Genomic DNA, 26,755 nt, shown 5'->3' with positions numbered 1-26,755 from the left:
AGGCTGGTATTGAACTCCTGACCTCAAGTTATCCGCCCACCTCGGCCTCCCAAAGTGCTGGGATTACAGGAATGAGCCACTGTACCCTGCTGGGAGATATTTTAAGAAGGAGGGTGAGGAGGGCGATGGTGACACAGTCAGCCAATTTTTTTTTTTTTTTTTGAGATGGAGTCTCACTCTGTCACCCAGGCTGGAGTGCAGTGTTGTGATCTTGGCTCACTGCAACCTTCGCCTCTCAGGTTCAAGTGATTCTCACACCTCAGTCTCCCGAATAGCTGGGATTACTAGTGCATACCACCATGCCCAGCTAATTTTTATATTTTTATTAGAGATGGGGTTTCATCGTATTGGCCAGGCTGGTCTCGAACTCCTGACCTCAGGTGATTCACCTGCCTCAGCTTCCCAAAGTGCTGGGATTATAGGCGTGAGCCACTGTTCCCGGAACAGTCAGCCTTTTTTTCCCCAAGTTCACTCTTAAAGCATTGTGGCAGCTGCATGGTTGCTAGGGGAGGGAGGTGCTGGAGACTGGAGGCCAGAGACCCATTAGGAGATTAGGAGACTAATTTTTTTTTTTTTGAGATGGGGTGTCGCTGTGTTGCCCAGGCTGGAGTGCAGTGGCGTGACATAGCTCGACGTAGCTGACATAGCTCCTCAGCTAAAAAAAATCCTGCTGCCTCAGTCTCCAGAGAGTAACTTGGACTACAGGCATGCATCTCTGTGTTTGGCTAATTTTTATTTTTATTTTTTGTAGAGTTGCGGGAGTCTCACTATATTGCTCAGACTGGTCTTGAACTCCTGGCCTCAAGTGACCCTCCCACCTTCCTGAGCTCCTGATGGCATAAGCCACCACACCTGGCCAGAGGCTGGAGCATTAATCCTGGTGAAAAATGATGAGAACCCATATTAGGATGGGTCCTAGGTAGGGAGGGAAGAAGAGGAGAGATTTGAGAACAAGTCAGGCAGTGGTTGGAGTGAAGGAAGTCGGAAATAGGTGGTAATAACACCCCTGCCACTTCCTGAGTGCTTACTGTGGGCCAGCTGCTTTCTACCTATAAGACATGCATATCTACTCACTGAGTTCTCATGACTGCCAGAATGGAGCAAGAGATGGCAGGCAGGCGTGATTAACTGGAATCTGCAGAATCCATACATGCCCTGCAGTTAAAAACCAATGGCTAACTTGATTACCTCTGTAAAGGAAACAATAAATAAATAAAAACCAGTGTCAAAAACCATGTCACAGGCCAGGCGCAGTGGCTCACGCCTGTAATCCTAACACTTTGGGAGGCCAAGTTGGGCAGATCACTTGAGGCCAGGAGCTCGACACCAGTCTGGCCAACATGGTGAAACCCCGTCTCTACTAAAAATACAAAATTAGCACGCCTGTAATCCCAGCTACTTGGGAGGCTGAGGCAGGATAATCACTTGAACCTGGGAGGTAGAGGTTGTAGTGAGCCAAAATTGGGCCATTGCACTCCAGCCTGGGCAAAAAGAGCGAAACTCCATCTCAGAAAACAAAACAAAACAAAACAAAACCATGTGATGGATATTTGTTGTAGACAAATTAGAAAATATAGAAAAACAAGAAGAAAGGCCAGGTGCCATTGGTTTTTAACTGCAGGGCATGTATAGATTCTGCAGATTCCAGTTAAATCAGGTCTGCCTGCCATCTCTTGCTCCATACTGGCAGTTATGAGAACTCGGTGAGTGGATATGCATGTCTTATAGGTAGAAAGCACCTGGCCCACAGTGAGCACTCAGGAAGTGGTAGGGGTGTTATTACCACCTATTTCCAACGTCCTTCACTCCAGCCTCCTGAGTAGCTGGGACTATAGGTGTGTGCCACCATGCCCGGCCAAGTTTTGTTTTGTTTTAGTAGAGTCAGGGTTTCACCATATTCGCCAGGCTGATGTCAAATTCCTGGCCTCAAGTGATCTGCCCACCTCACCTTCCCAAAGGGCTGGGATTACAGCATGTGAACCACCTTGAATACCAGGTTTAAGAGTTTGGAGTTGGCCAGGTGCGGTGGCTCACACCTGTAATCCCAGCACTTTGGGAGGCTGAGGCGGGTGCATCACAAGGTCAGGAGATCGAGACCATTCTGGCTAACACGGTGAAACCACGTCTCCACTAAAAAGTACAAAAAAATTAGGGTGTGGTGGCAGTCGCCTATAGTCCCAGCTACTCGGGAGGCTGAGGCAGGAGAATGGCATGAACCCAGGAGGCAGAGCTTGCAGTGAGCTGAGATCGCACCACTGCACTCCAGCCTGGGTGACACAGCAAGACTCCGTCTCAAAAAAAAAAAAAGAGTTTGGAGTCCTAATGGGGAACCACAAAGAATTTCAGCTCAGGGGTGATGGAACCCTATAGACCTTTAGGCAGCTCATCCTGGCCAGGTGGAGGAAAGACTGATAGCAGGAGAGCCGGTACTGGCCTGGACGCCAGAGAGGAGAGCTCCCCCAGCAAAACATTAGGATGGAAGGAAGTTGGTGATCAACTAGGTGTGCAGGAGGCAGGGTGAGGGGTTGTCAGGCAAAATGGGAATGGAGGGGCGATGTAATCACCTCAAATGACAAGACCCAGAGCAGTGCCCTCTGAGCGAGGTCTGCAGAGTGGGACCCCCTTGTGCTGTTGGTCACTGGTCCTCAGCAAGGTCAGAGATTAGTACAGAACTCAGACAATTATAGTCTAGAAACTCCTGTAACAATTTGACATGGCTGCAATTTCCAAGAGTGTGATTCATTTTTTTTTTTTTTTTTTTTTTTTTTTTTTGAGACGGAGTCTCGCGCTGTGTCACCCAGGCTGGAGTGCAGTGGCGCGATCTCGGCTCACTGCAAGCTCCGCCTCCCAGGTTCACGCCATTCTCCTGCCTCAGCCTCCGAGTAGCTGGGACTACAGGCGCCCGCCACCACGCCCGGCTAGTTTTTTGTATTTTTAGTAGAGACGGGGTTTCACCATGTTCGCCAGGATGGTCTCGATCTCCTGACCTCGTGATCCACCCGTCTCGGCCTCCCAAAGTGCTGGGATTACAGGCTTGAGCCACCGCGCCCGGCCGTGATTCATTTTAATAATTCTTTTTTATGGTATGTTACAGAAGTATTGGTCCGCAAATAATTGGTTTTAAAAAACCTCGGGCCAGATGTAGTGGCTCATGCTTGTAATGCCAACATTTTGGGAGGCCGAGGCAGGAGGACCACTTGAGGCCAGGAGTTCAAGACCAGCCCGGGCAACCTAGTAAGACACCATATCTACTGAAAAAAAATTAGCCGGGTGTGGTGGCACATGCTTGTTGTCCTAGCCACTTGGGAGGATTTCTTGAAACCAGGAGGTAGAGGCTGCAGTGAGCCATGATGGCACCACTGCATTCTAGCCTGGGCAGGAGAGTGAGGCCCCATCTCTAAAAATATATATATATTTTTAAAAATTGTTTGCTCTTCACTCCACTGAGCTGCAAAAACGCTGATCTAGATGGACACTGGGACATAGGGAGGGCAGCGAGGCAGTGAGCAGGCATGTGGGCAGCTGTGCACACACTCCAGGGACCTGGGATTATTTCTGGGGTCAGAGTGATCACGGGGAGCTAACCACAGCCACCCAGCCAATAGCAAGGGCCACCTTCCAGTCACTCACTCAGCAAATATTTAGCAGGCACGTTCTACGTGCCAGGCCAGGTGCTGAGGCACATGTTGGGAAAACGGAGACAAGGCAGGTTCATCCCTTCCTCTTGGAGTTGATACCCGCTCGCACTAGTCTCCAAGGGTCATTCCAGAAGGGAAACTTCAACCTGGCTCTGGGGAGGAGTGGGCAAGGGGAGCAAGGAGCAGCTTTTCCACCCTACCCGGTCCATTGCCCCCACAGATCCCCCAAGAAGGGCCTGACTTGGGGAGGCAGCAACAGGGGAAAGGACAGGGAACAGGACTTGGGTCAGCAACCATAGCCCCAGCTCTGTCACCTCTGTTTATGCCGTTGTCCCGGGAAGCCTGTCATCTCGGAGCTCCAGCTTCCACATCTGCATGGTGGGGATCCTGGGGTCCTCCTGCCTCACCCAACAGAGGCCTGGATTAGAATGAGCTTGGGAGAGGACAGTGGGTTGACTTGTGATCATGGTCCAAATTTCCAGGGTGCACCCTGCTTCTGTCTTCTTGTAGAGCTTCTGGAAGCCACAAGTGCACACATCTGAAAGGAACTTGGAATTTACTGGTACGGGTGCTCCATTTTACAGGACTGAGAGGCCTGGAGGGAGACAGATGTGGCTAAGGTTGCCCGTGGTGAGCAGCAGAGTGGGAACATGAACCTAGATCCCCAACTGGACATCTGGCACCCTGAAAGCCTGAGGGAAGGGCACTCCCAGAGTGCCGTGAAAATCTGAATGACAGAGACCGAGTCTCCGGCAGGCCCCCAGCCCCTTCTTCACTAGGTCTCCTGATAGCAGCCAGCGAGGACTGCCCAGGGTGGCGGGAACCTTTCAGGAAGGCAGAGGGAGGGTGGGCTTAGCCATAGGGCAGACCGTGAGGGGCTCACAGGGCATGCGGTGGCCCAGGCAGGCAGCACTAGGGTGGCTGGCAGATAGGAGGGGGACCCAGCAGCAGAGACCCATGTCAGGGGGCAGGGCTCCAGACCTGTGAGGGATGTGGCTAAGGTTGACCTGGAAAAAGGAACGCTGGGAGCCCAGGAGGTGGAAGGACACTGGAGGAGCTGGCGGTGGACAGAGCAGAGTCGCCCCCATGCCTCCAAGACCTGCTGTAACATCTGCAAAATGAGATGGAAAGCTGTGCCTCCCAGGGCTCCTGGTGGCTGGCAGATGACAGAGAGGGCGCCACGGGCCTCCAGTTCTTCCCAAGTCTCCCGGGGCCTCATCTGGGCCTGGCAGCAGTAGGCCCTCTGCAAAGACTTGCTGAATTAACAAATGCCTGAGGGAGGGAGAGGGGAACTCTCACTAGTTGTGGTCGTGGTCGATTTCTGTCCTGAAGAATGGGGAATTATGGCGTTGCTGGGCTCCCTGTGATGGGGCAGCGGGACTGAGGCCTGCGCGAGTGAGTATAAACGCTGTGGTCTGTGTGCAGCCCGTTTGTCTTCAGGGCTGTGCCATGGCAGGCCCCCTCTAGCTCCTCTGTCACTTTACAATAAACTCTCTGGGTGCGGTGGCTCACGCCTGTAATCCTAGGACTTTGGGAGGCCGAGGCCGGTGGATCACCTGAGGTCAGGAGTTTGAGACCAGCCTGGCCAACATGGAGAAACCCCGTCTCTACTAAAAATACAAAAGATAGCTGGGCGTGGTGGCACCTGCCTCTAATCCAAGCTACTCATGAGACTGAGGCAGGAGAATCACTTGAACCCAGGAGGCATAGGTTGCAGTGAGGAGAGATCATGCCACTGCACTCCAGCCTGGTTACAGAGAGAGACTCTGTCTCAAAACAAAACAAAAAATAAAACATTAAAAAAGCCAGGCGCTGTGGCTCATGCCTGTAATCCCAGCACTTTGAGAGGCCGAGGTGGGCAGATCACCTGAGGTCAGGAGTTCAAGACCAGGCTGGTCAACATGGTAAGACCTCGTCTCTACTACAAAAAATTAGCCGGGCATGGTGGTGCATGCCTATAATCCCAGGTACTAGGGAGGCTGAGATGGGAGAATCACTTGAACCTGGGAGGTGGAGGTTGCAGTGAGCCGAGATCATGCCACTGCACTCCAGCCTAGGTGACAGAGAGAGACTGTGTCTCAAACGACAACAACAACACATTAGAAAAGCCAGGTGCGGGGGCTCAATCCTGTACTCCCAGCACTTTGGGAGGCCTAGGCAGGCGGATCACCTGAGGTCAGGAGTTCGAGACCAGGCTGGCCAACATGGTAAGATCCCGTCTCTACTACAAAAAATTAGCCAGGCGTGCGCCTGTAATCCCAGCTACTAGGGAGGCTGAGGTGGGAGAATCGCTTGAACCCAGGAGGCAGAGGTTGCAGCGAGCTGAGATTGTGCCACTGCACTCCAGCCTGGGTGACAGAGCAAGACTCCTTCTCAAAAATAAGAAATGAATTCATGTGCATCTTCTGCACTCTTCTGCTCTCCCTCATGTTCCTTTTTGGACCAAGGTAGTGAGCACACCTCGCTAAAAATAATTACCAGTAAAGGTAATTATTTCAGTTGCTATAATTATAATATAGGACTCAACTCTGGGAATTGGGGTAAGAGCAGGGCTTGAATTCTAGTTGCTGAGAGGAATCTAGTGGTAGACACCAAGCATGAGCAGAAGCTGTGACCAGAGGACCCAAGCCTGGGGCACTGGCAGGAAGGTGGCAGAATGTGCTGGCAAAGAGCACAGATGGTGGAGCCAGGTGAGCTGGGCTGAATAATCATGGGCTTGGTTAATAGCTCCGTGCCTCAGTTTCCTCATCTGTAAAATGGGGAGAATGATAGTGCTACTTTCAGGGGTTATTGTGATCTATGAAAAACACTTAGAAGAGTACACATTAAATACTCCTTTAACTGGTATATGTTGAACACCTACTATGTGCCATGCATTCTTGGGCCCTCAGGCTACATCACTGAACTGTAGCTGAAATACATGCAAATTCCAGCTGAAAGAAATAAAAAGCAATGAGGCTGGGTGCAGTGGCTCACACCTGTAATCCCAGCACTTTGGGAGGCCGAGGTGGGTGAATCACCTGAGGTCTGGAGTTCGAGACCAGTCTGGCCAACATGGTGAAACTCCGTCTCTGCTAAAAATACAAAAATTAGCTGGGCGTGGTGGCGCATGCCTGTAATCGCGGCTACTAGGGAGGCTGAGGTGGGAGAATCGCTTGAACCCGGGTGTTAGAGGTTGCAGTGAGCCGAGATTGTGTCACTACACTCCAGCCTGGGTAACAGAGCAAGACGGACACCATCTCAAAAAAAAAAAAAAAAGGCCGGGCGCGGTGGCTCAAGCCTGTAATCCCAGCACTTTGGGAGGCCGAGGCGGGTGGATCACAAGGTCAGGAGATCGAGACCACGGTGAAACCCCGTCTCTACTAAAAATACAAAAAATTAGCTGGNGTTGTTTCCAGATTTGGGCTATTACAAATAAAGCTCCTGTGAACATTCATGTACAAGTTGTGTGGACATACGCTTTCATTTCTTGTAGGTAAATAGCCATGAGTGGAATGCCTGGGTCATGGGGTATGTATATTTAACTTTTAAAGAAATGATCAAGTCTGGGCGTGGTGGCTCATGCCTGTAATCCCAGCATTTTGAGAGGCTGAGGTGAGAGGATTACTTGGATCCAGAAGTTCAAGACCAGCCTGGACAACATAGCAAGACCCCATCTCTATTAAAAGTAAAAATATTAACTAGATGTGGCAGTGTACACCTGTAGTCCCAGCTACTACAGGCTGAGGTGGGAAGACTGCTTGAATGCAGGAGTTTGAGGTTGCAGTGAGCTGTGATTACAGCACTGCACTCCAGCCTGGACAACTGAGCAAGGCCTTGTCAAAAAAAAAAAAGCAGTGAGTTAATTTTACATAGTATGATATGTGGACAAGTGGAGCAGGGAAAGGGGTGTCAGGAGTGGAGGGGACAGTGATGGAGGGGCAGGTCCCTCTGAGAAGGTGGCATATGCATGAAGACTTGAAGTTGCAGAGGCAGTTGGGCACTTGGGTATCTGGGGAGGAACATTCCAGACAGAAGGAACAACCGTGCAGAGGCTCCAGGTGGGAGCATGGCTGGAGCGTTCTGAGGACAGCCAGGAGGCCAGTGCAGCTGGCACAGAGTGAGCGAGGGGGACAGAGAAGAGGAAGAGGTTCGAGGGACCACCAGATGGTCACTGCGGCGACACAGGCTCATACTCCAAGGGCAGTGGGCTGCGGAGGGTTTAAGCAGAGCAGAGATGGGCCCTGATCTCTGTGTTCACAGGATTGCTATCTACTCTGTTGAGAATGGTCCAAGGGGGTTAGAGCAGAAGTTGGGAGGCCAGGGAGGAGGCCCCTGAAGTATTTCAGAGGAGAGGCGATGGCAGGGGCCAGGGAGTGGGGGGTGGCCTGGGGGGCCACAGTGGCAGTGGTGAGAAGTAACCAGTTTTCTGGTTGGGTTTGGTTTTCCTCTTTTAAAATTATGTTTTCGACAGCTTCACTTAGGTACAGTTGATATACAATAAACTGCACATGTTGAAAAGGTGCACTTGGATGAGTTTTGACACATGTATGCATCACACATGAAACTCTATCACCATAATCAAGTAAACAAACACATCCACCGTTCCCAGACTTTCCTCTTGCCCGTTTGTCATCCCTCCCTTTACTCCACCCTCTCCCTAGGCAACCACGTGCAGTCACTGTAGATTAATCTGCATTTTCTAGGATTTTTATCTAAATGGAATTGTACAGAATATACTCATTTTTGTGTGTGGTCTGGCTTCTGTCCCTCAGCATAATTGTTTTGAGATTTATCCGTGTTGTGTGTATTTGTAGTTTATCCTTTTTATTACAGAAGAATATGTCATTGTATGGCTAGACCATAATTTGTTTATCCCTTCACCTGTTGATAGACATTTGGGTTGTTTCCAGATTTGGGCTATTACAAATAAAGCTCCTGTGAACATTCATGTACAAGTTGTGTGGACATACGCTTTCATTTCTTGTAGGTAAATAGCCATGAGTGGAATGCCTGGGTCATGGGGTATGTATATTTAACTTTTAAAGAAATGATCAAGTCTGGGCGTGGTGGCTCATGCCTGTAATCCCAGCATTTTGAGAGGCTGAGGTGAGAGGATTACTTGGATCCAGAAGTTCAAGACCAGCCTGGACAACATAGCAAGACCCCATCTCTATTAAAAGTAAAAATATTAACTAGATGTGGCAGTGTACACCTGTAGTCCCAGCTACTACAGGCTGAGGTGGGAAGACTGCTTGAATGCAGGAGTTTGAGGTTGCAGTGAGCTGTGATTACAGCACTGCACTCCAGCCTGGACAACTGAGCAAGGCCTTGTCAAAAAAAAAAAAGAGAGAAAGAGGGGAGAGAGAGAGAGAAAGACAGAAAGAAAGAAAAGAAAGAGAAAGAAAGAAAGGAAAAGAAAAGAAAAAGAAAAGGATCAAACTGTTTTCCAAAGTAGCTGTACCGTTTTACATTTCCACCATCGAGGTTTGAGAGTTCCAGTTCCTTCACCCTGTACAACACCTGGTCTCATCAGTTTTTAAAATTTTAGGCATTCTAATAAATATGTATATGTAATAAATATGTAGTAATAACTCCTTGTGTGTGTGTGTGTGTGTGTGTTTTTCCTTTGAGATGGAGTCTTGCTGTGTCACCTAGGCTGGAGTGCAGTGGCGCAATCTTGGCTCACTGCAACTTCCGCCTCCCAGGTGTAAGCAATTCTCCTGCCTCCACCTCCCAAGTAGCTGGGATTACAGGAGCACACCACCACGCCCAGCTAATTTTCGTATTTTTGTTAGAGACGGGGTTTCGCCATGCTGGCCAGGCTTGTCTCGAACTTCTGACCTCAGGTGATCCACCTGCCTCGGCCTCCCAAAGTGCTGGGATAACAGGTGTGAGCCACTGCGCCCAGCCTTAACGGTATCTTTTGAAGAGAAAAAGTTTTGAATTTTGAGGAAGTATAAGTTATCAATATTTTCTTTTATGAGTTATGCATTTAATGTCATATCTAGGAAATCTTTGCCCGACTAAGTTCCCAAATACTATCTTCTATATTTTCTTCTAAAAGTTTTGGCCGGGCGCGGTGGCTCAAGCCTGTAATCCCAGCACTTTGGGAGGCCGAGACGGGCGGATCACGAGGTTGGGAGATCGAGACCATCCTGGCTAACACGGTGAAACCCCGTCTCTATTAAGAAATACAAAAAACTAGCCGCGCGAGGTGGCGGGCGCCTGTAGTCCCAGCTACTCGGAAGGCTGAGGCCGGAGAATGGCATGAACCCGGGAGGCGGAGCTTGCAGTGAGCTGAGATCCGGCCACTGCACTCCAGCCTGGGTGACAGAGCGAGACTCCGTCTCAAAAAAAAAATCTGATTGTTCCTGGTTTTATTTTTATTTTATTTTAATTTTTTTTTGTTTTTGAGATGGAGTCTTNAAAAAAAAAAAAAAAAAAAAAAAAAAAAAAAAAAAAAAAAAAAAATAAAAGTTTTATAGTTTTAGATTTAACGTTTTTAGATTTAATGATCTGTTTCTTTCTTTCTTTTTGAGACAGGGTCTTGTTTTGTTACTCAGGCTGGAGGGCAGTGGAATGATTGCAGCTCACTACAGCCTCAATCTCCCAGGCTCAAGTGATCCTCCCACCTCAGTCTCCTGACTACAGGCATTCTCACCATGCCTAGCTAATTTTTGTAGAGGCAAGGTTTTACCATAGTGCCCAGGCTGGTCTTGAACTCCTGGGTTCAAAGTGCTCCCAAAGTGCTAGGATTACAGGTGCGAGCCACTGCACCCAGCCTTGTGATCTGTTTCGAGTTAATTTTAAAAAATATGGTGTCAGATAAAGGTTATGGTTCTTTTTTTTTTTTTTTTTTTACACATGCTTATTCAATTGTTTGAGTGCTGTTTATTGAAAAGACTGTTCTTTCCCTATTGACTTGTCTCTTATACCTTAGTTGAAAATCAATTGACCACATGTGTGGGTCTATTCTTGGGCTCTTTATTTTTCCACTGATGTATGCCTTTATGTCAATGCTACACTGACTTGATTATTATAGGCTTGTAAATCTTGAGATCAAGTAGTACAAGTCCTCCAATTCTGTTCTTCTTTTCAAAATTCCTTTACTAGTCTGGATCCTTTGCGTTTCCATGTAAATTTCAACATCAGCTTGTTAATTTCTTTAAAAAACGCTTGCTGACATTTTTTTTTTCTTTACTGGGATTGAATTAAATCTATAGTACAATGTGGGGAGAATTGATATCTCAGCAACATTTAGTTTTTTGATCCATGAATGTGGTGTATCTCTGCATTTATTTTTGTCTTCCTTAATTTCTTTCAGCAACATTTATTTATTTTAAATTTTATTTCTTTTTTCAGCATAATAAAGCACCAAGCAATCAGTAATATAAGTTTCATGTAGAGGTCTTCACATCTTTTGTTAAATTTATCCCTAAGTATTTTATATTTTTATGCTTTTTTTTTTTTTTTTTTTTTTTTTTTGAGACAGAGTCTTGCTCTGTCGCCTAGGCTGGAGTGCAGTGGTACAATGTTGGCTCACTGCAACCTCCACCTCCTGGGTTCAAGCGATTCTTGTGCCTCAGCCTCCCAAGTAGCTGGGATTACAGATGCCCACCACCACGCCCAGCTAATTTTTGTATTTTTAGTAGAGACACAGTTTTGCCATATTGGCCAGGCTGGTCTCGAACTCCTGACCTCAAGTGATCCTCTTGCCTTGGCCTCCCAAAGTGCTGGGTCTACAGGTGTGAGCCACTGCACCTGGCCTGTTTTTACATTTTAGTTTGAAATAATTTTAGATTTACAGAAGCATTACCAAGACAGTACAAAAAATTCCCATATATACTTTTCCCAGCTTCGTCTATGTTAAGATTTTACATAATTATGATATACTTACTAAGAAATTAGCATTGGTAAAATACTATAACAGAAGTACAGTCTTTATTCAGATATCCTCAGTTTGTCCATTAATGTCATTGTTGTTGTTGTTGTCGTTCTTCCAGGATCCAAGCCAGAATCCCACATTACATTTACTCGCCATATCTCCCAGGTGTCCCCCTAACTGTTGACAGTTCCTCAATTCTCTATGTTTCATGACCTTGACATTTTTGAAGCTTACAAGTCAGGCATTTTGTAGCATGTCCCTCAACTTGTTTTTTTTCTGGTGTGTTTTCAAATGAGGGTGTAGATTTTGGGGAAGAACACCACAGAGGTGATTGCTCTTGTCATCACGTCATTGCAGGGGGTATGTGATATTGATATGTCTTATTCATGGTGATGTTAGCCAGACCTCTGAGTTAAGATGGTGTCTTCTCCACTGTAAAAACAGCTATCTTCATATTCTATCTGTTAGAAGTGAGTCACTAAGTCCAGTTCACACTCAAGGAGATGGAAATGAAGCCGCACCTCCTGCCCCACAGAGCTTATTCTAGCACTCCCTCATTGCTTAGTTGTGATTTCCTTCCTTCCTTCCCTTTCTTTCTTTTTCTTTTTTTCATACAGAGTCTCACTCTGTCGTCCAGGCTGGAGTGCAGTGGCATGATCTTGGCTCACTGCAACCTCTGCCTCCTGGTTTCAAGTGATTCTCCTGCCTCAGCTTCCTGAGTAGCTGGGATTACAGGCACATGCCACCATGCCTGGCTAATTTTTGTATTTTTAGTAGAGATGGGTTTTCTCCATGTTGGCCAGGCTGGTCTCGAACTCCTGACCTCAGGTGATGCACCCGCCTTGGCCTCCCAAAGTGCTGGGATCACAGGTGTGAGCCACCACGCCTGGTCAGTTGTGACTTCTTTCTTAAGCAGAGAGAATTCTTGCTCTCATTATCTATAGCATATTTACCTATTTGTTCAAACTCTGTGTACATGTAAAATGGTCTCAGAATTCCTAACTTACACCCTTGTCAAAACCAACTTTACTAGCTAGCATACAGTGTTTGTGTATAGTTCTTTTTGTCTTTAGCCGTACGGTATCTAGTAAAAACACCACTACACAAAGTTATTTAGGTCACCTCATTCTCTCTCCACATTCTTCAGTTTCATTCTGATTTATAATACAAATGTATCCCCAAGCTATCCCTAAAAGTTTCATGTTTTGTGATGTGATTTTAAATATTTTAAAAAGTAATTTCTAGTTGTTTGTTGCTTGCATATAGAAATATAATTGACTTGTGACTGGGCGTGGTCACAATAGCCTAGCTAATTTTTGAATTTTTATTGGAGATGGGGTTTCACCATGTTAGCCAGGATGGTCTCAATCTCTTGACCTTGTGATCTATCTGCCTCAGCCTCCCAAAGTGCTGGAATTACAGGCATGAACCACTGGGCCTGGCCTGGCTAAATTTTGTTTTTTTTTTTTTTTTTTTTTTTTGAGATGGAGTCTCGCTCTGTCACCCAGGCTGGAGTGCAGTGGCACGATCTCGGCTCACTGCAAGCTCCGCCTCCTGGGTTCATGTCATTCTCCGGCCTCAGCCTCCCGAGTAGCTGGGACTACAGGCGCCCGCCACCACACCCAGCTAATTTTTTGTATTTTTAGTAGAGATGGGGTTTCACCGTGGTCTCGATCTCCAGACCTTGTGATCCGCCTGCCTTGGCCTCCCAAAGTGCTGGGATTATAGGCGTGAGCCACTGCACCTGGCCTAATTTGTGTATTTTTAATAGAGATGGGGTTTCACCAAGTCAATCAGGCTGGTTTCGAACTCCTGACCTTGAGATACACCTGCCTCAGCCTCCCAAAGTGCTGGGATCACAGGTGTGAGCCACCACACCCAGCCTGAGGCTAGGACTTCTAATACAGTGTTGAATAGAAGTGAGATTGGATATTCTTGGTGTGCTTTGAAGGTAGAGCTGACAGGATTTCCTCAAGGACTGGAGCGTTAGTGATTATTATGAACATCAAACTTCTGTTGGTGAAAGAGTTGGTGCCCATGGAAGGGGCCTGAGGCTCCAGCTGGGGCGGTGGGGATGGTTTGTGGGGGAGCAGAGAGGTTCAGGGTGTTGTCAGGAGCCCCTGCTCGGCAGAGGTGAGAGGTGGGTGAACAGGAGACTTTCCCATGTGTCTTCCTTCGTCTAGTTTGGGCTTGAACCTGAAGGAACTAACTGGACTCGATGTGATCTGGGGGAAGGAAGACTGAGACCTGTTTGGGGATCAACTCTGGAATAGGTCCTTGAGCACTCCTCTCTCCCTCAACCCCAGATTTCTGCTTTTGGGTCCCCCATCCAAAGCAGTTGAATAGGCAGGAAAGGTTCCTGGATTTGGAGTTAGGAGCCTTGGGTTGGAATCCTGGCTCTGTAAATGCAGCTCTATGACCTGAGAGGTGTCCCAGCCTCAGCTGCCCCCTCTGTGGGGGCCATGATAGAAAGACAGGGGAGTTGTGAGAATCCTCAATGCAACACCACCACCACCACCAACAGCCGCACCTGTCTAACCTTAACCATGTGCCAGGCTCTGTTCTAAGCACCTTATTTTTGTTTATTTACTTAACTTCCCAAGTTTCTGTGAGATCGGTATTATTATTATCCTCATTTTACTGATGGAGTAAAGGACCCCAGGTCTCGTAAGTGGCGGTGGGGGCGCGTCTGAGTCTCGGCCTCTGCTGGAACTGCCTGTTGTGCTTTTGCTTGTGTGGCCTCCTCTGCTCAAGCATCTGCCCCTCCTGGAACTCTCCCCCGATGGTCTTCCCTACTTTCTAGCCCGCGCTAGCAGTGTCAGGCCCACTGCCCTGGGTTCCTACACACTCATCCTCTATGTTCCCTTCATATTAGGGGCTATGTCTTGCTCTGCCTCACACCCGCTATGTCTAACCAGGGACTCAGCACCCACTGGGGCATCAGTGAATCTGTTTTGCCCTGAAAGGCACAGCTGGGCCAAAGCCTGGGGTCATCATGATGTAGACCCAACGGGCTCTGACCATACCCTTGGGGGTCACTTCAGAAGGCGTCCTCCAATGAGGCATTACTCTGGACAAAGCCCCGGCCCAAAGGCATTTGGGAGCCTGCTCCTCCCTCTGCGCCTCCACCAGCCGTCCCCAGGATGCTCCAGGAAGTGCTGTGCTTGACACACACCCCCATCCGCCACCTCCCAGAGAAGGGACCATTGTGTCCGAAGGGTTAACGAGGGATGCAAGGAAGGGGCTCTTTAGCCATGATGCCCTCTGACCTTTCATAAATCAGAGGGGCTGGGGGGCGAGGGGGCTGCTTGGCAGGACTTGGTGGGGTGGGGGCTTAGAAGCAGCTGCGCGCGACGTTGACATTGTTCCCACCATTCTAAGTGCAACAAATCCCTCTATTGTGTTCCTGGTTTATCTGGTTCCTCTTGTTTATGAGCAGGGCTCCTTTGGCAGTGGTTCCAGCCCTGGGCGGGTGGAAAGAGTGCTGGCACGCACCGCGGGGGGAGGGGGCGGGAGGGGGCCGCCGTCAATGCCCGCATTGTCCCCGCGCTTTTTGTTTCTACTGTAATGACATGTTGGAAGAGAGAGAGAGAGAGAAGGAAAAAAAAAAAAAAGATACAAGCTGGGGAGGGAAGAGGAGGGCAGAAAAGAAAGAGCAGAGCAAGGGCCTGGTGTGGATTGATGTCTGGGCCTGGGCGGATGTGCCGGCAGCTGGGCGGCCGGGCGAGATGGAGCCAGGCCGGGGTGCCGGGGGGCAGTGCAAGGGGCCAGCCAGCCCCCCACCCCAGCCTCTGCTGCCTGGCACCAGGTCCCCCCACCACCCTCCAGCCCTCCTGAGGCAGCTGTGGGGCCGTGCCTGAGCAGGGCAGGTGCCAGGGTCTGGGGTCCGCATCCTCATGTGCCCTGGCCTTGCTGTGCCACCCAAGGCCGCCTCTCTAGGTCTAGGTGCCCAAAGCCTGCAAAACTGGGGTGCTGGGGAAGAAAGGCTCTTCTGGGGTTTTTGGAAATGATGATGTGTCCTCCCCAGTCATGGGTCTGTGCGTCTGAGCTTGGGGTGGAATAGGGGACTCATACTAGGACAGAAAGCCCTGAACTGCCCCCAGAGTGACCGTGTTCAATGTCAGCTTGGCTCTGGGGGTCTGTCTGCCATCTGGGCCTGGTCCAGATGTGGGGGCAGGAGCTGAGAAGAACCTCAGTAGGGGAGGGTGGGCCCTGGTCCCACCTGGCTCTGCCAAGGGCTCCCAAGTTGTTCGCCATCTCTGGGCCTATGGGTCTCTCCCTCTTCAGCTAATGGGCTGTAGGGTCCTTCCAGATCTGGCAGTCTGGGCTGTATCTAGGACTATGTCCAGGTTGTAGGGAAGAGCCCAGAGCACCTGAATGGGTCATGCAATCTCATCAGCATCTCAGGGCTGGAGGGGCCCTCTGAGGCTGTGACCTCTCCCTGCATCTTCCTGTAGGTCTCTCTGTAGCCCCAGCCAAGAAGTCACCCGCCCCCGCTGGCACAGTTCCAGTGACATGGAGCTCACTCCTCACATGGCTTGCTCTGTCCTTGCCCAGCCCAAGCTTTTGGGAAGTTCTTTCTGAACTCTGTCTCCCTGCAGCTTCTACCTTTTCGTTCCAGTTCTACTCATTGGAACCATATGGAACAAGTTAAGCCTCCCTGAGAATTGGTTTCCTCACCTGAAAATGGGCATGATTGTCCCTGCCCTCCTGCCACATAGCAGAGGCTATAATGTGGGCCCTATAATGTGGCCATAAGGTGGAACGTTATCCAGATCCTCCTGGGCTTCAGCTAGGAATTTCTGTCCTGGGAAACCCGTGGGGACCATCCCTCATATGACGGAGGGCAGAGTTTGCGGAGAGGATTGGCTTAGAGTGAGGACTCAAGCTATAGCCAGGGAAAGACCTCAGGCTGTGATCGGAACCAGGGCTTGTCTGTGGCTGGGGTGAAAGTTCATCTGGGAGAGGGCAAAGGCTCAGTCTGAAGTCAAGATCAGGGCTTAGGCTTGAGCCAGGTTAAGGGTTCAGTGTAGGGTTAGGATCAGGGCTCAGTTTATAGACAGAGTCAGAGATAGGGTAGGTGTTCATTCTGGACTTAGGATAATGGTTCACTCTGGGGTCTGCAGGGTAAATATTCATTTTTTATTTCAGGATCAGAGTCCAGTTTGTGACCAAGAGCAAGGCTCGTAAGTGTCATTTTAGATTTAGAATCAAGCTGAAGTGGGGGTCAGGGTCAGGGTCGGGCCTCAGGCTTAGGGTGGGGTCAAGGCCCCAGGCTATCACCGAGTTCTGATAGATAATCTCTAACTAGTGCCACGGCTCCATCTGGGGCTGGGCTGGGGTCAGGACTCCATCTGAGGCTGTGTTTTGACTGTGAGGTGGCCCAGGCTGGGCTGACTCCTGAATGTGCAGTTTTTGCATCTTCTCCCTGCTGAGAGTCCACCAAAGTTTTCTATGGTAGACCCCAGTCTCTGGAAGTTATCACCAGAGCAGGCAGCACCAGGACATGCCCATAGGTTCAGCAGCGGGGAGATGAGGCCAGATGCATGAGCGTGTCCTCTCCCCAGGCAGCCCATGGGAGGAGGCCAGTGTGTGACGCATGAGAGCCGGAGAGGCTGGGGTCAGATTGAGGGAAGAAGTTGGTCTCTGGAGGGCCAGGATGACTTGGGCACATGAAATCCCCCCTCTCCAGGGAGAACCAGGCCATTAGCCTCAGGATTTCCAAAAGATCTTGGGGATGCTTTGGGGCTGGGAAACATGGCTAACATGGAGAAGAGTAAGCCAGGGAGGGAGGGGGTGGAAGACGTCGGACCAGGAGAGAAGGAGGTGTGGGGGCATCTGGCCCTTTCCCTGTGCACATGGCTGTGTGTCGGTGGACTGGGAAGGTGTACATGTGTGTGGGTATCTGTGTTGGAGTGATGGGGACTTCACACATGTTGGAGGCACAGTGTGGCTGTGGGCGGGGTCAGAGTAGGGGTAAGATGACACCCTCCACATCCCCCATTCCTAAGCTGCTGGTGACGCTTCTTCAGCCCCTGGGCTTGACATTCCCCAAGGGTCCCGGCCATCCCCATGTGACTGGCATCTGTGCCCTGGGCAACCATCAGCTGAGAGCCCGTGACCACTGCCCAGCAGCTGGAGACACTCCAGGAGCAGTCTGCCCTGGAGCAGTCCATGGCCTCGCAAGGACCTCCTTGGGGATGGTTGGGGAGTGAGCCCCTCAGGTTACAGATGTGGTCATGACCCCATGGATCACACACCTCCCCTCCCTGATCCCCCAAGCACACCCTGAAAATGGCCAGGTTCACAGGAATCTGCCCAGGAAGTAGATCTGCCCAAGGCAGAGAGAGGGAGGGGGGACACGGTGGTGGGGGCACCAGGGAAATCAGGCCATTGTCTGGGAGAAGGTGGCATTCCCTCCTCACATGGGCGGGGCCCACAGCAGTTCATGTCCTCACTGGCCTTTTAAGAAGTCTGGTGGGGCTGGGCGTGGTGGCTTACGCCTGTGCCCTCCCAGCACTTTGGGAGGCAGAGACAGGTAGATCACCTGAGGTCAGGAGTTCGAGACCAGCCTGACCAACATGGAGAAACCCCATCTCTACTAAAAATACAAAATTAGCGGGGCGTGGTGGCACATCCCTGTAATCCCAGCTACTTGGGAGACTGAGGCAGGAGACTCACTTGAACCCAGGAGGCAGAGGTTGCAGTGCACCAAGATCATGCCATTGCACTCCAGCCTGGGCAACAAGAGCGAAACTCTGTCTCAAACAAAACAAACAAACAAACAAACACACAAAAAAACCCAGAAGTCCAGGTGGGCTAGGCGTGGTGGCTAACACCTGTAATCCTGGCACTTTGGAAGGCTGAGGTGGGAGGATTGCTTGAGTCCAAGAGTTCGAGATCAGCCTGGGCAACACAGCGAGACCTTGTCTCTGGTATATATACATATATATATATACACACACACACATACATGTACATATGTATACATATATACACACACACATATTTAACAAAAGTATTTTAGATGGAGTCCCACATTGTCTCTCAGGCTGGAGTGCAGTGGTGCAACCTTGCCTCACTGCAACTTCCTCCTCCCCGTTTCAAGCAATTCTCCTCCCTCAGCTTCCTGAGTAACTGGGATTACAGGTGTGCACCACCATGCCTGGCTAATTTTTTTTTTTCTCTTTTGTAGTTTTAGTAGGAACGGCTTTTCACCATGTTGGCCAGGCTGCTCTCAAACTCCTGACCTCAAGTGATCTGCCCACCTCGGCCTCCCAAAATGCTGGGATTACAGGAGTAAGCCACCGTGCCCAGCCTCTACTAAAAATTAAAAGAAAATTTAACTAAGCATGGTGACACACACCTGTAGTCCCAGCTACTTGGGAGGCTGAGGTGGGAGGCTCGCTTGAGCCCAGGGGATCAAGACTGCAGTGAGCTATGATCATGCCACTGCACTCTAACCTGGGCAACAGAGTGAGACTGTCTTAAAAAAAAAAAAAACCAAAACACAAAAAAGTTGGGTGGGATCAGGTTTCCTGCCACCTTTTCCCCTCCACCTCCACCCGCTCTCATTGCCACGGTTTTCTTGGTTCTTCTCTGCTGTAACCATTCAGGGTCAGTTGCACATTCACTTACTTGCAATCAGGGTCATGATCAGGTATTAGGGCTAGGAGGGACCTGAGAGGCCTCCCAGTCCCACACTTGTGTGTGCTGCCTGGTGTGAGGCTCTTAGCGGTTACTCCTGTCCCTTTGCTCACGGCCCGTAGAGGCTGGGCCTCTACTGTGTACCAGGCTCTCAGCAGAGCATCCAGGGCACAGAGGAGAGTCCTACGTGGACCTGTCCTGGGGTGCACACTGCTTCTGAGGGGAAGACAGCCAGCAAAGGAAGGCCCAGGCTAAGGGAGTGCCTGGTTGGGGAAGGCACCAGGAAAGGCTTCCTGGAGTTGCCGACCTTGAACCAAGGCTCATAGGTGAGGAGGAATTGGCCAGGCAGGGTGTGTATGTGTTGAGGTTGGTGAGAGTGGCCCAGAACTTGCTGATAGAGAGGGAACTTGGCCATGGGGCTGCCTTTGCCAAGCTCTTCCTTGTGGTTTGATAAGAAAAACTCTGGTGGGTAATAGCATCTGTCTCCTGGGGGTGAAGTGAGAATGACAGAATCTCATTTCTCCCATCTGTTAAATGAGGCCACAAGACTTCAGTACTCCAATGGTCTAAGCAGCTGTCTCTGACCTTTTTCTTCTTTGAGCCCAGGCTGGAGTACAGTGACGCAATCACAGCTGTCTGCAGCCTCAACCTCCCAGGCTCAGGTGATCCTCTTGTCTCAGCCTCTCAAGTAGCTGGGATTACAGGCACACGCCACCACGTCCAGTTAATTTTTATATTTTTAATAGAGATGTGGTTTCGGGCCAAGGCAGGCAGATCACTTGAGGTCAGGAGTTCGATATCAGCCTGGCCAACATGGTGAAACTCCATCTCTACTAAAAATACAAAAATTAGCCAGGCATGGTGGTGGGCACCTGTAATCCCAGCTACTCGGGAGGTTGAGGCAGGAGGATCACTTGAACCCGGGGTACAGTGAGCTGAGATCATGCCACTGCATTCCAGCCTGGGTGACAGAGGGAGACTCTGTCTCAAAAAAAAAAAAAAAAAAAAAAATTCATTTGGCGCCTGAGTTTGGATAGTATGAATCAGATGCATTCGAGTATTGAAGCCATTATTGAATATATTTGGGTCCTGAGTTTTGGATAGCGGAGTATATCTCACAGAATTTCTAAGAATCTGGCTGGGTACGGTGGCTCACGCCTGTATTCCCAGAATTTTGGGATGCCGAGGCGGGCGGATCACCTGAGGTCAGGAGTTCGAGACCAGCCTGACCAACATGGTGAAAACCCATCTCTACTAAAAATACAAAATTAGCCGGGTGTGGTGCCACATGCCTGTAGTCCCAGCTACTCAGGAGGCTGAGGTGGGAGAATTGCTTGAACCCGGGAGGCAGAGGTTGCAGTGAGCCGAGATTGTGCCACTACACTCCAGCCAGGGCAATAAGAGTGAAACGCTGTCTCAAAAAAAAAAAAAAAAAAAAAAAAATCTATTTAGTTTCTAAGTAAGATCTCAAGGCATTATCTGTTTATTTCTAAGTTATGTACATGTTCTACTATGCTCAACATGCACAAAGTAGAAGTTTTAAAATAATGAGAGTAAACTTAAGAAATAAGTGGGCCAGATGAGGTGGCTCATGCCTGTAATCCCAGCAGTTTGGGAGACTGAGGCAGGAGAATCACTTGAGGCCAGGAGTTCAAGACCAGCTTGGCCAACATAGCGAAACCCCGTCTCTACTAAAAATACAAGAAATTAGCTGGGTGTGGTGGTATCCCAGCTACTTGGGAGGCTAAGGCAGGAGGATAGCTTGAACCTGGGGTGCAGAGGTTGCAGTGAGCCGAGATCGTGCCATCGCACTCCAGCCTGGGCAGCAAGAGCAAGACTCTGTCTCTGAAGAAACAAACAGACAAACAAACAAACAAACAAACAAACAAACAGAAATAAGCACTGAGATTCTCCTTCTGTGCCCCACTGGGTAATTTTATGTTCCCCTTGGGGTGTCCCAGCCATCTCCGAAGACTCCTGGGCTGTGATAGGGACTTGGGGGATGGTGCCTCCAGAGTGGTTTTCCCAGATGGCAGTGGGGTCTGGCAGGGGACCTAGTCATAGAAGGCATTTGTTTATCAGCACACGTCACTGTGCACCCGTCTCACCTACACCTGGCGCTGGGACGCTGGGGAGAAGAGATCCGGCATCTGCTCGAAGGATGTCAGTGATATCTGCTTGTCTTCTATTATCAACAGGCTACAAGGCCTGAAAACTATTTCTTAAAATCTATGAAAAGGTCTTCCTCATAAAACTGTGCAGGACTGGTGCTTTTTTTTTTTTTTTCCCCAATAAGTTTGTGTGTGTGGTAAAATACATGTAGCCTAAAATTTCCCATATTAATTATATATATATATATTTTTTTTTTTTTTTTTTTTTGAGACGGAGTCTCGCTCTGTCACCCAGGCTGGAGTACAGTGGCCGGATCTCAGCTCACTGCAAGCTCCGCCTCCCGGGTTTATGCCATTCTCCTGCCTCAGCCTCCCGAGTAGCTGGGACTACAGGCGCCCGCCACCTCGCCCGGCTAGTTTTTTGTATTTTTTAGTAGAGACGGGGTTTCACCGTGTTAGCCAGGATGGTCTCGATCTCCTGACCTCGTGATCCGCCCGTCTTGGCCTCCCAAAGTGCTGGGATTACAGGCTTGAGCCACCGCGCCCGGCCATTAATTATATTATTAAGTGTACAGTTTTGTGGCACTGGGTGCATTCATATTGTGGTGCAACCATTATCACCATCCATCCACAGAACTTTTTGGTCTTCCCAGACTGAAACTCTATGCCCATTAAACACTAACTCCCTTACCTCCAGCCCCTGGAGATCCCCATTCTACTTTCTGTCTCTATGATTTTTTTTTTTTTTTCTTTTTGGGATGGAGTCTTGCTGTGTCGCCCAGGCTGGAATGCAGAGGCACGATCTCAGCTCACTGCAACCTCTGCCTCCCGGGTTCAAGTGATTCCCCTGCCTCAGCCTCTCAAGTAACTGGGATTGCAGGTGTGCACCACCATGCCTGGCTAATTTTTTTTTTTTTTTTTTTTTGAGACAGATTCTCACTCTGTTGCCCAGGCTGGCGTGCAATGGTGTGATCTCAGCTCACTGCAACCTCCTCCTCCCAGGTTCCAGTGATTCTCCTGCCTCAGCCTCCCGAGTAGCTGAGATTACAGGTGCCCGCCACCATGCCCGGCTAATTTTTGGTATTTTTAGTAGAGATGGGGTTTCACCATGTTGGCCAGGCTGGTCTCGAACTCCTGACCTCTGGTGATCCATCTGCCTTGGCTTCCCAAAGTGCTGGGATTACAGGCCTGAGCTACCGCGCCTGGCCCTGTCTCTGTGATTTTGACTACTCTAGGGACCTCAGAAAAATGAAATCATATAATATTTGTTCTTTCATATCTAGTTTATTTCACTCAGCATAATGTCTTCAAGTTTCATCTATGTTATGGCATGTGTCAGAATTTCCTTCCTTTTTATGGCTGAATAATAAATTATATGGATATAGCACATTTTGTTTATTCATTTATCGATGGGCATTTAGGTTGTTTCTACTTTGGGCTATTACAAATGATGCTGCTATGAACACGTGTGGTCAGATTATCTGTTTGAGTCCCTGCTTTCAATTCCTGGTGGCTTTTATAGAGCAAATTCTTTGACAAGTTTTCCTTGGTTTTGGGACTCAGGGATCACGGTTTTGTAAGTTACAGCATGCTGAGAGGACTGTAACATGTTTGTGGGAACACAAGACATTATGGGGGTGCAGGAGGGCAGGGGCAGGGACAAATGTGGGAAGGACCAACACTTGGTGCAGACTGAGAACACCCCAGGCAGACCAGGTCTACGAGGTGGGGGTGCAATCCATGCAGGTGCGGAGGGTCAAAGGAAGGTGGTGCATCTGAGGGCGTGATTTGAGAGGATGATTTGGTCTGGCCAAAGTGCAGGGAACCAAGGAGGCTGGCAGTGGGAGAGGACTGGGCAGAGTGGCGCAGAGACTCTGCCTGCTCCTGCAGGGTAGGCAGGACCCTGGAGGGGTCGTGCAGGATGCTGTGGACCATGCATAGGAGTCCATGGAGGGAAGAGGACCTGGAGGGAAGAGGAAGCCATGGAGATTCTTAGTAGTAGAGGGGAGGGTCTTGCTTCACCTCAGGGGCTGGCTCAACCATTGGTGCCACCTTGCACCAGGGATGCCTGGGATGTCAGGGAAGCCAGGTGGAGCTGAGGCCTCCACCCCACAGCAGGTTTCTCCTTTCTTGGCATCTCCGGGCCTCTTGGAGGTCCCTTCTGTCTCCTGGTGTCCTGGTCCCCCTAGGCAGCTTGGCCTCTTCATATATTTGACCATTTCAAGGCTTAGCTCAGTCCCCCTCCCAAGAGGTGTTCCCAAATGTGGTCCCTTCACGGTGACACAGGTGCACTCACTTGCTCACACACACACAGGCACTCATGTACTCCAACAAACACACACAGATGTACTTGCAATCACAGCACTCATGCACATACACACATGCAATTATATGCACAATCACAACACACACGTACACACACACACACACAGTCATACACAATCGTAATACACATGCATACACATGCCCACAACTCACAGATACACATGTGCACACACTGATTCATACACACACGTACTCAAAGACACAATCACAAACACATGTTCACACTCACAGCCCCAACATTCACACATTTCCTGACAGCCACTCCTTGTTTCCCTGCTCACACCCTTCTCCCATCTCTCTCATTTCCAGACTTCTCTGGAGGCTGGAATACATAGTGCTGAGACCCTCCTGGGCACTGGCCCACAGCCTAGGCTCTTTCAGCATCTCCTCCCGCTGACTACTCCCAACAGTCCTGCTGGGTGGATATCATCACCCCATTGTACAGATGCACAAACTGAGCCCAGGTTGCTGATGGTCTCACCCGAGCTGAACACAGGATCCAGGGCACTCAATCTGCACCCTCTTCTGGGCACTTTTCATGGCCAGTATGGTGTTGTTTCCTACGTATGAAACTCACTTCACCAAGTTCACATCCTCCCCAGGGCTGGGACTGTCTCTTCTCCCTCCTGTCTTCTACATGGGATGGACTCAGGAGCGTTCAAGAGATGCTCTAAAATCAATGACTCTGAATCTAGAAGTCAACCGGGTGACTCTCAGGAGCCACCGCTGTGTCCTCGTGCTGTTCCCTCCGACCGGACTGTCCCCATCCCACCGTCAGACTCACCTTTCAGGGCCTAGCCTTGGAGCCCCTCCTCAAAAATCCCTCCCCGTCTTCTCCTCCTCTGTGTTTGGTTGCGAGGGGCAGACCTGTGTTTGGTTGCAGTGCTCTTCTCTGTAGGACTCTTGGTACACTTGTTTGTTTACCCATCTGTCTCCCCCATAGGACAGGGAGTTCCTTGGGGACAGGGCTGTGTCTGATTCATCTTTGGGAGCCCAGAGATGCTCCCAGGGTCCACAGAGAGCAGACTCCTGGAGAATGTGCTCCTCAGAGGGCCCTGGAATCTTCCCCTCATGCACTTGGGTTTCAATTTGCCGAGTAAGACGGTCTCTGCTGCCTGCTCTTTGGAGAAGGTTTTGGTGGAGGACTCTCCTCAGGTGCCCCTGCCTGGATTCCCCCTTGCCCCAGAAGACTGACCTTCAGATGCCTGGCAGGCGGGCACCAGGTTGGGGAGGAGGCAGTGCTCAGTTGGTGCCTTGAGCACTGAAGCACTGAGTAGGCAGCTTCTCAGCAGAACACTCAGTTTCCCTCTCTCGCTCCTGCCCAGGGCAGCTGGCTTGCTTGACCCAAGCATGGACAAGTGAGAACAGATAAAAGAAGCCAACAGACCCGGGACCCAGCCCTTTCTCTGCCACCAGCCAGCTCTCACTCTGCTGTGTGACCTGAGGTCAGGCAGACCACCTCTCTGGGCCTCAGTTTCCCCCTCTATAACACCAGAGCCGGTCTCCTTGATCCCAGGGCCCTCCCCAGCTGTGCCCTTCTGCCACTGTGAGACTCTGAGAGCAGAGGAGGGAAGGCGGGATGGCCCCTCTTTCCCCACCGCCTCTCTCTGTCCCCCAGGGTCACCCCAAAGCCGCCCCCTCCCCCGGCTCCCTGGAACTTCCCTGCAGCTGCAGGCCTGGTGAGACAATTGGGTGTTTTAGAGAAATACATTTTTGGGCTAATTTGCCATGCATAAGTGTTTCTCTTACCCTTTAAAGGCGGAGAACAAAGAGGCCTTTCTGTGCCCAGGCAGGCTGCTGGGGAGGGGACGCAGCTGTACTGGGCTGGCGACCCTCCTCCCTCCCCCCATCCCTGCGAGCGCCCCACCACACCGCCCACCGCCCCCCAGAAGAGACAGCCCGGACTTTCCCAGCCTCCCCCAGTCTCCTACCCCGGCTGCCTCTGAGGCTCCTCTGGCCCTGCCTTGCCCCAGCCTCCCCTCCCAGCTGCCCCAGGCAAGAGGGAAAGTGTGTGTGGGTGGGTGGATGGACGGGGAGGGGCGTGCATGGAGAGACAGCGGCTTTCCATGTGGCCCGGGTGGCGAGGCTCACTGGATGGTGATGGCCTGCGGGGTGTGTGTCCATGTCCCTGGGGATTGTACGGTGTGTCACGGGGTGTGGGATGGCATGGGGTGCAGGATGGTGTCAGTCCTCAGGTGACTCATTAGCATCTAGGGGGATACAGGTGGTCCATTCATTCATTCATTCGTCAACTAGTCTCTACTGAGTTCCTCCGACCTGCAGACCTCAGAAAGCTCCCATGCTGGGTGAGGGGCACCTGTAGTTCTAGGAAAGCACGCTGAGTTCGTGTTCTTCTCAGGGGATGTGACCTGTGGGAGGGGTTGCATGGACAAAGGGGTAGAGACGTGAAATGGAGGTGTGTCACCCATGTGGGGCGGGGGTCAAGAGCAGCTCAAGGAGGTCTCTGTCCTTCTCTGCTCAGTGGGGGTGGTCCTGAAGCTGGTGACTTCCGCAGCATGTCCTCCTTGGCCACAGTTCACTGTCCACACCTTTGCCCAGGCCATTCCTTCTGCCTGGAACTCCCTCCTCTCGCTGTGCTGTTGTTCTGAGACCACATCTGGCCTCATGTGGGGCCTCTCACAGCTCCCGATCCTCCTCCATCAGGGCTTGGCCCCTCAACCGTCCTCATTTGCTCCTGCAGCACACCCAGAAACAAATGCTCATATGCACGCGTGCACACATACATTTCCCCGCCTCCACCACCCCAGGCCTGTGAGCAGCCCGCTCCCTGTCTGCCCCTCCCCATTCTCATGAACTCCTCGGTGTCTTTCCCAGCACCCAGCACAGCGCGGGCTCATAGGCAAGGACACTGGACACCCCCTCCACACTTATAACAGCAGCAGCCAATGTTTATTGAGCCCTTACTGAATGCCACAATGTAGTGGACATCAAATGCATTTAATCATAACCACCTGACAAGGTGGCACTATTACCCGCCGCTATGTTCTAGAGAGCAAAACTGAGATATAGAGAGGCTAGGATTTTGCTAAAGATCATCCAGCTAGCTCTTAGGGGAGGAGGCGCCACAGTCTGGGTTGTAAGCCATCGTATCTGCGTCGCCGAGAGCCCCCACTCCCTGGAGCCTTCTGGGACGTCCTGGCCCACTG

The 26,755-nt window shown here is 50.4% G+C and overlaps 1 protein-coding gene across 2 annotated transcripts in view; it reads left to right on the top strand.

Annotated features, from left to right (window-relative positions):
- Positions 1-26,755, top strand: part of POLR2F (RNA polymerase II subunit F) — a 92,236-nt gene that overhangs the window by 51,896 nt on the left and 13,585 nt on the right. The window contains exon 5 of one of the 2 annotated variants that reach the window (XM_025398926.1): positions 23,898-24,087. The exons of the other annotated variant lie outside the window; for it this stretch is intronic. Within the exon in view, the coding sequence (XP_025254711.1) occupies positions 23,898-23,985 (88 nt within the window). The 3' untranslated portion in view covers positions 23,986-24,087. Of the gene's footprint in view, positions 1-23,897; positions 24,088-26,755 lie in introns of those variants that run through there. 2 annotated transcript variants of the gene reach the window in all.

This window comes from Theropithecus gelada, chromosome 10, assembly GCF_003255815.1.
Source record: "Theropithecus gelada isolate Dixy chromosome 10, Tgel_1.0, whole genome shotgun sequence".
In the NCBI taxonomy this organism is placed as follows: domain Eukaryota; kingdom Metazoa; phylum Chordata; class Mammalia; order Primates; family Cercopithecidae; genus Theropithecus; species Theropithecus gelada.
Note: the sequence above shows the minus strand (reverse complement) of the source record. Positions and strands in the feature narration are given on the sequence as shown.